The sequence below is a fragment of the Ambystoma mexicanum genome, chromosome 8 (assembly GCF_040938575.1).
Source record: "Ambystoma mexicanum isolate Mex_15411 chromosome 8, UKY_AmexF1_1, whole genome shotgun sequence".
Classification (NCBI taxonomy): Eukaryota; Metazoa; Chordata; class Amphibia; order Caudata; family Ambystomatidae; genus Ambystoma; species Ambystoma mexicanum.
The window spans coordinates 999,630,075-999,644,324 of record NC_090929.1 but is presented as its reverse complement, the minus strand read 5'-3'; the positions used below and the strand labels follow the sequence as shown (position 1 = coordinate 999,644,324).

The 14,250-nt window shown below is 47.1% G+C and overlaps 1 protein-coding gene across 1 annotated transcript; it reads right to left on the bottom strand.

The window, feature by feature from the left end:
• Window positions 1-7,569: 7,569 nt before the first annotated feature.
• LOC138472641 (prothymosin alpha-like) lies at window positions 7,570-12,069 on the bottom strand. The gene is made up of 5 exons (XM_069610916.1): window positions 11,764-12,069; window positions 10,378-10,464; window positions 9,954-10,074; window positions 9,748-9,815; window positions 7,570-8,322 (listed from the first exon to the last, which is right to left on the bottom strand). The coding sequence occupies exons 1-5, from the start codon at window positions 11,815-11,817 to the stop codon at window positions 8,254-8,256; spliced, it is 399 nt and encodes a 132-aa protein (XP_069467017.1). The 5' UTR covers window positions 11,818-12,069; the 3' UTR covers window positions 7,570-8,253.
• Between the last annotated feature and the right edge of the window lie 2,181 nt (window positions 12,070-14,250).

Below are 14,250 nucleotides of genomic sequence, written 5' to 3'. Positions count from 1 at the left end.
TGTTGCTTCCTGAACCTAATTCCGCACTCAATAAGTACTCTGATAACAATATCATAGTTGGGGGAAGGATTCCACCATATTTTGCTGACTTCTCTTTGCTTCCGGTCACCTACAATTCATTTAGCACAAAGCACTTTGGGTAAGATGCAAGGCAGCAAAGACACCTTGTCATATAGACAGGGATTGGACCGCCTGAAATGGGCATGCTTTTATCCACTCCTGCTGGCCCTTTGCCTATTAAAAGATATAAGAGGGGTTCTCACACCGCTTCTTTGATTGATTTCTGGACTGCAAGAAGAATTCATTTGAAGAGTTGGTGAAGTGGAAGGAAAGTGGTGTCGGTGTGCAAAGGCAACAGTTTCTTCTTTCGAGGGGAGCATTATAATGGAGTATGCCCCAAAAGCTGGTCTTAAGAAAAAAAAATGCCGGAATGTAAAACAGGCAATATGAATACTTCAGGAAGTTGGGTCTAGCACTGATCACAGGCCTCCTGCAATTGCATGAACCAGTGGAGAATTAAACCCAACTCTTCTATCTTTATCCGCGAACAAAGCCTATTAGAGATAGCTCTGCAGACAACGCTTATGATATATGATATGGCTTTTATAACGTGCCTATACACAAATGTTCCAAGGTGCGACGAGGCAAGTGAGGGGAAACAGAGGGGAGACAAACAACAATCCTACTAGACCAGATGACATTAAGATTGCACAAGTGCAGGGGAGGGGGGAAAAGTGCGGGGGGGAGGGGGCAGTGCAGTACATAGGATAACAGTACAATAAAGAGAATAAATAAGTAAAGAAAATAATAAAGACAATAAATAAATGCAGCCAGCTGGTGGCAGTGCAAGGGTAAGAGCAGACATCAGGTGTCAAGTGCTGGGAGGGGCTGTGGGGATACAGAGACAGTCCCAGAGTGCAAGGGTTGCCAGAGGGGCAGTGTAGGTGTGCAACCGGCAGGGTGGGGACCTGGGCCTTAGATCAGAGGGTAGCCAGGTAACCAATGCAGATTCAGACAGGAGATCAGCAGGGCAGGGGGGGAGAGAAAGCAGAAGCATAGAGGAAGGTCTTGAGGTGCTTCCGGAACCAGCGATGGTTCTCCATGAGTTTCAGAGGCAGGAAGGCTGTTCCAGAGGGAGGCCCCAGCAGAAGAAAGATCTGCCACCAACTCGCTGCTTGGAGAAGCGACTGACTCCAAGTGAGTTGGAGGCAGATGAGCGAAGAGCTCGAAAAGGAAGATATTTAGGAAGAGAGTTGGAGGTATTGGGATCCTAGGCCCCAGAAGGCCTTGTGGACAATGCAGAGATTTCAGTCCAATCCTCGTCGCCACTGGGAGCCAGTGCAGAGATTTCAGTCCTGGAGGGATACGATACCTGGGCTTCAGGCCAAGGACAAGTCTTGCAGTGCTGTTTTGGATGAGTTGCAGAGGGCAGAGAGTAAAGGAGGCAGATTTAAAAAGAGGCTGTTGCTTACACTGCTTACACTAAACAAATGGGGAATCCAGGCACTGGTAGACTGATCCGAAGAAGTGGGAGACAGGACTTGCCCAGGAACACACAGCTTGGCTGTGTTACTGAGAAAGGCCTGCATGGGGTGCCTTGTGGTCGTGCAGCCATGAAGAGTCCAGAAAAGACACTCTCTGCTCCTGTCTAGCGTCATCTGTTTGCGGCTACGCCGCCTGCAATCCCTGCTGCCACTGACACCAGGCACCATTTTTTTTTTGCATTTGTTAACCGCTTATACAACTGAATAGTGTTTCAAAGCACCACAAAGCTAAATGGGAAGGGTACAGGGGAGAAATAATAGTTTTAAAAAGTCACGATTCTACTAGGCCATGTGGCATTAGGACGTCCAGTGAGGCGAAAAGGGGGGGCAGGAGTGGGCAAGTGCTGGTGGAGGGCTTGGGAGACAAGTGCTAAGGGGAGCCAAGGGGGGAACCTCAGGCTAAGTGCAGGAGCAGGCGACTCCCATGGGTGGGATGCAGAGCTGCCAGGCAGGGGCCCGCAATGGCAGTGCACTGTGACAAGGGTGCTGGTATTGACTGGGGAGAAGGGTCTGGAATCCTGTGAGAATCATGAGGATCAGGAGGCAGTGGAATAATTAGCAAGGAAGGGAAAGAGGTAGAGAACAGCTGAGTTTTTAGCAGTTTCCAGAACTTGAGGCGGTCCGGCTCAAGTCTGAGAGGTGCAGAGAGTCTGTTCCAAAGTGAGGCACCGGCTGAGGAGGGACATGCCCCCCACTCTCTGCTTTGTGAAGCTTTGACAGTCAAAGAGTTGAAGCGTAGGGCTCTAGCAGGGGAGTATTTAGGGAGGATAAGTTGGAGAAAGCGTGATCCCAGGCCTCAGATGGCCTTATGGATGATGCAGAGGGTTTTGAATTTGATCCTTGCAGCCACCAGGAGCCAGTGGGGAGATTTTAGGGCTGGAGAGATATCCTTGGCCACAAGCCCAGGGACTAAGTCTTGCCGCCGATTCCTCCCTACGCCGCGTAGGGAGGAAAGAGGGAGATTGAGAAAGAGGCTGTTGCAGTAGTCCAGCCTGGAAATAACCAGAGCTCTGGAGACATTGAGCTTCTGGGGGAAGGTGAGGAAAGGAAGAATGCCTCTGATGAGGTGGAGCTGGAAGTGGGACTTCTTAGTAAGGTCCATGATGTGAGCGATGAAGGAGAGAGCGGAATCAAAGATGGCCTGAAGTATTTGGCCTCACAAGATGGTAGGGGTAGAGGGCACAGGTACCCCAATCAGAAGGATCTCTTGTCTTACTCTGGCATTAAACCAGAGATTGTTAGCTGCACACCATGCCCGAATGGCGCACAGTCAGTTGGGGATCAGAGAGGAGGAAGTAGAGGTCAAGTTTGATCAATAGCTGTGTGTCATTGGCATAACACTGAAAATGAGGAGAGGAGGAAATCAGGTGGGCAAGATAGATATTCAAGAGCTATGGCAATATGATAGATTGCTGCGGGTGCCCCAGGTAGAAAGTGAAGGTGGAGGAGAAAGGGCCCAATTGCAACTGGGAATGGCAGTTAGTGAGAAAAGAGGTCAGCCAATTGAGCGCCCGGTAGGTGATGCAGAGGGTGGTCATTTTATGAGGATGGAATGGTTGACCGTGTAAAATCATAGGAGAGATCAAGGAGATGATGGAGTTCCATCGCATCCCATGCATCAGCAGATAACTTTTTGCGATTCTTCCCCCCTTGGTCTTGTGCTGTCATTCCCCCCATCGCTTTCCCAGCCGTAGCTTCTCAATCACTGCTCTATAACATAAGGGACGATGTGCTGAGCTACGCAATCACCGCTGGAGCTGTACAATCTCTGCTCAGTGACCTGTGGGACGACGTGCTCCCGAGTCTTCATGCCTGTTTTTGCTGCTACGCCACCTGGTCAGGGAGTTTGTGCATTGTACAGCTTCTCTGTCCCCCCTCTTCCCTTGGTACCTCTGCCCACTCCTTCCATGGTTTTGTCTCGATCTCCCCTCTCTACTCTAACTGCTACTCTATCACCGATTCCCCCTCTCTCTCGAAGGTTGGAAGGAAAAACATTTAAGAAGGGTCTCCTGGCCTCGAAACCAGGCCGGCCCATTATGGACACCTAAGTCAATGCTTCCTCCAAGCAGACTACCACTGACACATTAATGTTAAAGGATATTTGTACCATGCACTATCACCACCGGAGTGGTCCCCTGGCGGCTCTGAAAAGGGAAGGGGGGAGTGAGTTAGTGGGAATAAGCTGGAAAAGTGCAAGAGCACAGTGATGTGCTATTGGTAGCCTCAACCCGGTGAGTCCGTTGGCCGGGCTTGGGGTGGTTTAGTCAGTGGTCTTCGTGTGCTGTTCTGCGAGTCTATGTGTGTTTTTTGTTGTTGTTGCAGTGTAGTGAAGTGTGTGCAGATTGTTGTTTTAGGCTTGTGGTTGTGCTTGGTTAGAGTTTGAGAGGTGTATGCAGAGGGGTGAAATTGTTAGTGGATTGGTTAATTGGCATTGCTGTCCTTGCAATTATATATAGGTGTGTGACAAGTGTGACACATGCTAACATTCATAGTCCTATCTAGATGCGGAGTAGGCTAAAGTTAAAAATTCCATCTAAGTGTGGCACATGCTAACATTTACATTTCTATCTAGATGTGACGCGGGTTGAAGTCAAGGATTTCATCCAAGTGTGGCACATGCTAACATTCACCCCAGGTCGGTGGAGCCCAGGAGACTCAAAGCTGAAGCTGCAGCAGCAATCAGAAATACAACTTTTTTTGTATTTCTAAATGTTGCAGTATTCTTTCTACGTTTTTCAGGCTCTGTGAAACGTAGAAAGAAAACTGCAGCATTTTTAAATACAACAAAGAAGGGTCAGGGAAGCCCAGGCGACTCAAAGCTGAAGCCACAGCAAACAAATACAATGTTATAAATGCAGCGGTTTTCTTTCCAAGTTAGAAAGAAAACCGCATTTATTTTGCAGTGCTTTCAAAAAAATATTACATTTAAAGCACTTACCAGCAGCAGGTTGTGTTAATCTCTACTCTCTGGCAATAATGAATCAAAAGCCACCTGCTGGTAGCTTTGGTGTACTACAGCTGGCTGGCTTTTGCTTCATTAGTGCGGCATATGCAGAAATTAACACAAGCACAGCAGGCTCATCCATTTCACAAAATGGATACCCCCTAGTGCTTGAAATGTTTTGAGTTTGAGCCTCATTTGCTCAAAACGTTACATAGGAACTTTGTTCAAAAATATTTTTATATATATTTGATTATGGGCCATCTTTTTTGCTAATAACATTTTTGATATCAGATCCACCTCTTTGGAGGCAGTCTCCCTTTTGTCACCTTCCCCCCAGTAGCTCAATGTCTCCAAAGCTCTGGTCCTCCACTGAAACTGCATCAATATGCCTCCTTCATCTCTTTGCCCTCTCCAACTAATCAGAATAAAACTGCAAGACTTATCCTTGGCCTCAAGCCCAGCGACCGCATCTCTCCAGCCCTAATATCGCTCCACTGGCGGGAAGGATCAAATTTAAGACCCTCTGCATCATCCACAAGGCTTTCTGGGGCCCAGGACCCCGCCACATCCAACTCTCTCGCCCCTAAATAACTCCAGACTAAAGCACTTCGGTCCTCTAACTCCAACTCACTGCAGACCTGACAAGCAGAAAGCGTGGGGGCGGGGGTGTTGATCATTATCTTCGGCAGGAGCTTCCCTCTGGAATGGCCTCCCTGCCACTCAAGACTTCAGCCAAATCTCCTTAGCGTCCGGAAGTGGCTCAAGAGCCTGCTTTTCTCTACTTCCCTCTCCTCCTCCCTTGCTAATGTCCCCATCTATCTGCTGTGACTGGCAGCATGGTCCCTTATGAGTCTTAAAGGGCACCAGGCCCCCTTCCTCAGCACACTGCCAACCTAGCACTGCCCTTCTGGGTCCCCTGCCTGACCAGCTTGGAGGGTTGGCACTCCTTAAGAGTCCGGACCACCCCCTGCCTTCACACCGGATGGTGATCCCCTGGCACTTGCCATCCCCAGCCTCCCCTTAGATAGAACTTCCCTAACCATTGACTGTTGCCCCCCTTCCAGTCCCCCCTTTTGTCTTATGGTGCATGGACAATACAACAGCAGGGGATATAGTGGAGATACAGCCTTGACTCTTCTACATAGTGGGTATTATTGTGAGTGAACACGTACGAGTCAGAGGGCTCCTATAGACAGGACTACTCTTGTAATTAGCTGCAATTAGGCGATCGACATTAGGCCTGCTGTCTATAGAGTTCATGTAGGCAGGTGAACCTCAAGAGGAGACATGCAGGGTTGCACCTAGAGAATTCCATGTGTGCCTCCTCTCCTGTGGCTGGGAGGAGAAAATTAAAATACACTGCTGTGGAGCATGGCTCTGCCTTGAAATGACAATGTACTACACGACTGAGCACCTGGAGGGATTATGCCGCCTCAAGTAGACCAGCGTGGTGGGGAGTTCATCAACGTCTGTTTTCCATCTGTCTGCATGTGCCCGTGCATCTAAATCGAACTTCAAAAATGTTCATGCTGACCACTGCATGGGCACGTTTTCCACCCCCTCTGGTCATTGCAGGGAGTGGGGAATTGTCATGGGACATGCAACGTGCCCAGCAGAGGCGGCTATGTGCCAAGAGGCCACCTGCACCCAGTTTCATGCATACCCCTCAACTTGGGGTTGTAGGTGGATGACCATAGTAATAGAATCATTTCACCGCGGTGGGGAATTAGCCCCCATTTGAGGGTAATCCAAAAGTGAAGTTTGCGAGAGGATTTTAGGCCCACCAGAGAAGCCTAGTTGCCCAGATTGCCCCAATTTCCCCATGCCCCCCTCCGATTTTTGATTCTCCTCACGCCCCCCCCCCATCGATTCCCATAGCTCATTTTGCTCTGTATTACCCCCCCTCCGTAACTTGCATACTGCTTTCACTATTTATTCAACTTTGCTCAGTTTCGCTTTTCGCCCCTGGTTTAGTACCCACAACCCCATTTTAAATCCCTCGTGGATTCTGCCATACATTCGTGTTTTTTTGTTTCATCGTATTCTGCCCTCTTCTATATTTCTTTTACACCGTACCATTTCTGGCTCTCCATTGACCTCCGTTACATCACCTCATGTTCGGTCATCTTGCTATCCCCATCTCACTCTCTTCCCTCAACCCCTCCCTGTTGGGGCCCTCTACTCACCTTCCCCTCTTCCCTTTTGTCTGTGCTCCAAATGTCCTAATAAATTGTTTTCTTTTGCCTCCTGTAACTTGTGCCCCTTCAGTTGTTGCGCCGTGCCCCTTCAGTTTGCTCTTGCCTCTCAGGCGCCATTGTAACTTGCAACATGTACAAAAGGATGGTATGCTGTCATTAAACGGAAGTGTCTGTCTCAGGAATGCAGCTATTTAAGCGGAGCGCCTGATAAAGCAGCCCCTCCATGTACTCAGCTGGGGTGATGTAAAGCATAGGTGACGGATTAACTACATTCTCGGTTTTAACTACATGCAGGAGCGAATGGGAGAAAACTATTTCAGCACCAAATCCGCTCTGTTCAATGAAGTCGGCAAAAAATGGGAACAGGGCTTGAATGGAGGACCCAGCTGGTTCAGGCAGGAAAGCCCAAGGGGGTCATATGTAAGTGGGGGAGGGAGCGTTTTGTGAAATGAAGCGTGGGAATAAAAAGTTACTTGTCAGAATTGTTCCAAGATAGCACCCAAGAAAAGAAGCCAGTCGTTACGAAACAGGTTATCAACAGGTTGACAGACGTGCCAAGCTTGAGAACCTAGATACTGGCAACTAAATCCTTCTGAAGGGCAGGTCCCACCAACCACCAATCCACTACGGGCAATCGTTATGTAATCGTAGCCACCCCCCCCCCCCATGTTAAGCCCTGTGTCACTCGACAATGGCATCCCTCCCAATGCCCGTGAGATAGATGATGTATTAAATTAATGCACCGGAATACTGCCATAATGCAGCCTCGCACCAAGACAAAAGTATGTACGAGTCAACCCAGAACACTAAACAGGATATACAAATGGTGCTCTACAGCATGAACAGCTGCTAATGGTTTTAAAAAACGGCAAGGAATCCAATCTATAAAAAGAAAGATTTATTTATAGTACTTAACCAAATATACAAAGTAGCGGTCAAGCATCAACTGAGGTATACAGTTTTGTTTACTCCTACTTCGGAATGGTAAAAATCAAGACTATGCCAAATTCCTCAAAATCTCTGCAAAACGCACCGACAGCACACCAGATACGAGAAATTTACATATGGAACTGGAATTTTTAAACCTGGTTTGCACCAAACTATGTATACCCAACAGCAACAAAAATGAGTCCAAAGATCTATACATAAAGAGGCAGACAGTCCTGGTTAATTAAGACCCATATCTTTGGCCTTCATTGCATATGAAACACCTATGCTAAATCTTTATATTACAGGAAGGCAGCTTTACTTAAGGAAACACATGGCTGTACGGAAACATAAGTAAGGCATGTGCTTCAAAGATGTACAAAAAGCAAAGCTAAAACCACCACTTAAAAACAAGTTTGTTTTCTTAAATTGTAGCAGTCAACCAGTACAAACACGCACCAATAAATAACATTTTACAAAAAAAAACGTTGCTATCTTGCTGTGATGTTACGTTTCTAGTGCATGTGAGTTTACAGTTTATAAAAAAGTTGGTCTGTAAAATGTACAGATATAAAGCACATCCTCTACGAATTAATATCAACCATGTCACTTAAGCTATAAAAAAAAGTTGTACAATTGACTAAGCCGATGCTTCCACTTCTGTCGAATCGCCATTCTCGGTCTTCTGTTTTTTAGTTTCGACTTTCTCCTAAAAGAAAGGAACATGGTGGTCAAGGAATGGTCTGCTACATCAGAATACAACATTCTTTTAAACGCACCCAGACACCATGTACCATCAGTGGAATGGAAACTCCCTCCCTGGACTAAAAGATCACATGCCCCCACGGCCCAAACACATACTTGTGGAGGAAGCCATGTTAAGTGCTATTAACATGCGCATTTGCTGATTCTTTTTTAAGTATTCCCATGTGTAAAAGACCAGCCTCTTTGGGGGGTGGGCTCTTGGGAACCGCGCATCAGGTTTCGAAAGGTAAACAGTGGAACATCTATAGAGGAAACCAACACCCAGGCCATATTTTGTGTGCATTCGGGACTATTCTTGAATGTCAGTCATCTTGAAAAACAAACACCAGGACTCCTGACCTCTTCTACTCGCACCCCCCTGACAGGAGCCGATTCAAGGCGCGGGCATGGCGAGAGTAGCATGAGTGGAGATGAGTCAAATATGGGCATGCACCACTACTTCCTAACCTGTTGCATAGCCCATTGAATTCAAGCTGAACGACACTCGGCAAATTAGGGTGAGCAGAGTCGTGAATATGTTGGGATAGGGCCCAATGAAAAAGGATGCCAGGTATGGTTTATGGTGTCTCATGGGTATCGGCATAAAACACTAACAGTAAGCAGGAGCTACCTCTGTGCATAGTTGCAACTGATCTAACCCCAATAAGAGACGTATTTAGCTATATATATATATATCTTGTAGATGTGTCCTAATGACTTTTTATGTACCCTCCCAAACAATGCCACATACGTATAGCGGTTTACGTTGGCCGACAGAGGCAAGGCTAACCAGGCTCGTCAGGGGTAAATAGCTACCACCAATTACTGAGTGCTGGGATAGGTAGTGTAAAGGCGACAAATAGCCAGTCGTTGTTGAAATTGTTTCATCCATTTTCTTAAGGATAAGTAGGTGCCAACTAGGCGTTGTAGGATAATCTTGGGGGTTCTGCTTAAAACAGTATGAGGGGCTTTACAACACAATGTACTTACTACACGTGGTTCTTCCGACACTGCCATAATGCACAGAAGGGACTTGACGTGTATGCACACGCCCACTAACCGATGGGTCAGAGGGGGAGAAAGTTGCTTGAGTAAAGTGGGTATTTATTTCCGCAAGAACGCATTCTAGCACTAGCCATTATAGGCTATGGCAATACTGAAATTAAGGTCAACACTGTCTTGAGTGGTAATTACATCGGGATGCGTGAATTTAAATGTTAGCACCTGTATTATGATGCATTAAGGTTTGGCGGAATGAACAGGTATTAGACAATCTGATATTTGGCGAGCATCCAACGACACTCGGGTACATTGTGGTTGGGTTAACACCAACATGGAAATGCCAGTAAAATACCAAAACAAGGTGGTTCCATATAACCCACATATTCACCTCTTCTTCTGCAGGACGTTTTACAGGATGATCTTCAGACTCTTTCTCGGCATCCTTCTTCTCTTCGCCTTCAGAAATGGAAAAACGGTATCAGATGTTAAGCTAGGTTCTTCCAACTTCCGATGTGGTTAATAGTCCATTTAAGCTCATTAGGTATGAAGAAATAACGCTATCGAAAAAGTCAAAATCACACCCCCTTTACGTACCACCATCGGCCTCGTCAGTCTTCTCCGTCTTCTCTGCGGCAGGCTCGGGCTCTTTCACCTCCTCCTTTGTCGTCTCGGCTTCCTTTACCTTCTCTTCCTTATGGTCGGCCCCATTTTCTTCCTAAAACAGAACATTAATGTTTATGGTGTAGTTGACGGATAAAACATCGGAAAGGGATTTAAATCACGTACTACAATGCATCGTGTGGTGATCCAGACTTGTGATTTTAAGTTTAAGTCATTTACAAATAAGAAATTCAATACATAACGAAAAACACACACGTGTACCTATACAGACATTTTTGCACCTCACCATACGTGGCGGCACCTAGGGCTACACGGGCAAGAGATTCAGTTCTGATTATATAATAGGGATTTAAGTTGGGCCGTTCAATGTGATAAAATGCGTAAAAATAAAACGTACTGTTCCATTCGCGGGTGCGTCTCCGCTTCCGTTCTCAGCCTTTTCTTTCGCTGGTTCTTCTACAACTTCTTTCTTTTCTTTGAGGTCCTAAACGCAAATAAATGTTTAGCAGCACGGTCCATCTGGCAACAAATATCAGTCGTGCAACTATGGCAGTACCACATTTAGACACAAGGAGGAAAAACGAATTGGGAAGGTGTTCAGATAACAGCGCCACCACTGGACGCAGGCAGCTCGCGGTATTACACAAGGCCGCGCGCGCACTCCCGGGCAGACGGTTACGCGCACACACGCGGGCTGAGACAAAGAACTGAACGTGAGCCCCTAGGCAACGTGCACGCGCCTTTACTTCGTACCAGCCACGGGCCACGCGTGTGGGTGGACACGGCAGCCTCCCGGCGCACATGCGTACTCGGGCTCACATTCATAGTCTGTTTCTAGACTTGCGCGCGCTCGAGTTGGTTCCCGCCTATTCCCAGTGGTGTTCGAGATACGAGGGGGCAGAGCGGCGCGCACGGGCTTGAGCGAAGCGGGCTGGCAGCGCGCGAGGATGAGACTGCCCATATCCAGCAGCTTCAGCGACACGGAGATTCTCCTCAGAAATCAACTCAGCGTTCTCGGGTCAAGGGAACACTTTATCACATCGACAGTACTAGCGGGTAGTTACGCATTATTTTACCTCACATGGCAGTGGGAAGCTTTTACCTCAGACAACATGCATACAAGGAGCCATTTACAGCGGGTTTGAGAATACCTCAGATACATTCTGCAAAGGGCAGCCTGAAAACCCCCGGTCGCTAATCTTATGCTCATAACACCAAAATGCAAGTGGGGGGGTGCATGTGAACACACAGGTCCACTTTACAAGGTACTACTACTTGCGATATCGTGAGGGGTGGCGGGAGCCGGGACGCGGCTCAATAACTACGAGGATGCGGATCAATCCGCTAAAGGATTAACTCGTTCAGGGCCTCGGGTGATGAGGCGGGAGTTTGGCACCTGAGGACCACAGCGGCCATGGCCAGTACCGGTGACACCTGCTGAGGTTAACCCATAGCCCCCCCCCCTATTTTATTTAACAAGGCGGCGCTCATTGAATGCTCCGAACTTGGATCTATAGTCCCAACAGCGCGTCTCTCGAAGCATTCACTGAAGTTGGATAATTTTACACTATCAAAGCGGCCCAACCTAACCAGATTAATATAATCTAGTGCACTCTTAAATCCTCAAGACGAGTTTTGCGCAGTTTCTACCGTAAATTCACCTTGGACGTCTCAGCCCACCAGCGGATATAGTCCGTTGTCCACGCGCTACCTCACACCCACGCACCGCGTGCGCAACACACAAAGGGCGCTCGGGAGAAACAATGCAGAGGTTAAGAGTTACCTTGACGGGGGACTCGGCGGGAGCGACTGCGTTCTCCACTGCTGCGTCTGCCATGGCGGGGTTTCTGAGATACGGACACAAAGAGGATGTTGGATTCTCTTCGGGCGGTCAAAGCCTAAGACGAGTCGCACGAGTTTCGGAACGGCAGTGAGAAGAGCTGCAGTGGCAAGGAATTAAATACGAACTGTAGGTGGGCGGGCCCAAGTGTCGCTGCGACAGAGGATTGGATAAGGCGTAGCCCATCACGGAAAGTCATTGGTTAAACATTCAGTCCTTCTATAGATAATGCCTGCCCCTCAATTTTCTGGTGGGCACTGCTCAGCCGAGATTGGTTTATGCTTCATCCAGGCTCCGCCTACTTATGAGAACCTGCACCTTTCCCAGTAAAGTAAGGTACCACGTCGTGATAGGCGGAGGCTCCCGTCTGTCCGCGGGCTTAAGTCCCAAGTCTTTCAACAGAATCTAGTTTTGATTGGCTGTTGGGATTCCAGGCCTATCCAAGACTTCCCCTGACTGAAGAAGCGAGCTCTGCTTACAGAAAATGTGTGCACGTTTAAAATCTTACGGTGGAGGAAAAGTAGAGAGTGCAAAAACAATACCTTTCTGCCTTTTAACCACGCTGCTTTATCGAACAAGTTAGACGCGATTCAAGTAAAACTGGCAACTGTTCCAATCAGCGGCCCGAGTTTTAATAACAGCATTTTCAGGATACCATTTGACTAAACTATGATAATGGACACATCGCTAGATGCACGTATGATATTTCCCCTCACATGCACTTCCTGGATTCATGCTAAGACTGTTTTATTTTTGCACTTGCAAACATTTACATTGGGTGCTCTTTAAAAACGTGACGAGTTGCACTGAAAGTAAACCGTGATGCCCATTTTTTAAAAAAAATTGCGATAAAATATGTTAATAGTTTATCAAGCCATTTATTTCAGGCTCCCTGTCATTTAAAGGGTCTATTATAAACTCTTTAAATTGGAAGTTCGTGTTCCTCTTGCCATTCACTGTAAAACAGTCTGTGTTACTGTGCATTAGTATTATTTTTTTTATTAGCATCAATTAGTTTTCAAGAAAACTTTAAATGCGAATAATTCATTAAAGCAGAAAAGGAGAAATGACAAACTAAAAATTACACATCTCTATAGGGAGGAAAGTTTGAGACCAGAGAGATTGTGTGTCTAGGTTTGAGAGAATGTCTCTCACAAAGACGTTACTGTGCATTATTCCTTTACATCCATGCTAACGCTGAACATTAGAGACAGTTTTACATACGTGGTTACAGTATAGTATGTCCCTTTGTGTTGGTGTGCTACTCATTAGCTCTAGTCCTAATTTCAGATGTCAACTTTTAGCAACATTGTTATAAGTAGACGATTATAAAACACTAACATAACTACAGTGTGAGAGGAGCCTTGTTACAGTTTTGATTGGTACGGCCAAACGTTCTGTTTAAAACATGAATTTAGGAACTCAAAAGAAAATTATAAAATAGTCAAAACAATGATATGTTATTAAACATAGCAAAACACTAGTTGCACTAACAGTTTGATATTTTATTACTGGCTGGAATAGTCATCTTCCACCAACCCTTTATATACTTTGTCACCAGAGCATGGTCGAGGTTTCAGATGATCACATCAAATCTGCAAGGAACTAGCCAACCCTTTCACTGTCTCCTCCTCCTCTATTTCTTCTCTGGCTCTCTGCAACACTCTGTCTACTCACTTCACCACAAAAACTCAGGACATCCTTAACAGCCTTGTTACTCACCCTCCCATCCCACCATCCCATCCCTCACCCCCTTGCCTCGCTTGGCCACTCACCCTCCTCCTTCCTCCGTCTCCTCCTTCGCCCTTATTACACCTGAAGAAGTCAGCAGAGTTGTCCACTCCAAGAATGTCTCTTCCAAACAGGTTTTCCCTTACCCATCCAGAAACTTAAAGGACAACATTGTCTCTCTGGCCCCTGCACTCGCTGATCTCTGCAACCACTACTTTGCCAGGGGTTCTTGCCCCTCCTCCCTCAAGCACTCCCTTGTGCACCCCCTCCTTAAAAATCGTCAGCAGAACCTACCTGCCCAGCCAACTACCGGCCACCTCATTGGAGAAACAGCTGGAGAAGTTGGTCCTGCCGCAACTCAACTCATACTGAACTTGTTGCTGGTCGCCATGACCATCAATCTGGATTCCGAGCATCCAGAGGCACAGAAACTGCTCTTCTCAACACCTGTGAAGAACTGCTCGCACCCCTGGATTCCAACTCCCCAGCTGTTCTCATTCTTCTTGATGTCTCCTCTGCCTTTGACACGGTCAACCATTCCATCCTCATACAACTGCTGCAATACACCCTTGGTATCTTGGAGCGGGCAGTGGACTGTCTGTCCTCCTTTCTAACTGACCACTCCTTCCAAGTCATCCTGGGCACCTTCCCCTCTCCTACATCCTTCTCCACCTAGTTGGTCCCCCAGGGCTCTATCCT

Bases quoted from the DNA above. Each gene is read 5' to 3' on its own strand.
- LOC138472641 (XM_069610916.1), bottom strand. From the start codon at position 11,817: ATGGCAGACGCAGCAGTGGAGAACGCAGTCGCTCCCGCCGAGTCCCCC. The intron at 10,465-11,763 runs GTAACTCTTAAC...ATTTGCGTTTAG, and splicing joins CCGCCGAGTCCCCCGTCAAG to GACCTCAAAGAAAAGAAAGA. The intron at 8,323-9,747 runs GTGAATATGTGG...CCTTTCTTTTAG, and splicing joins AACGTCCTGCAGAAGAAGAG to GAGAAAGTCGAAACTAAAAA.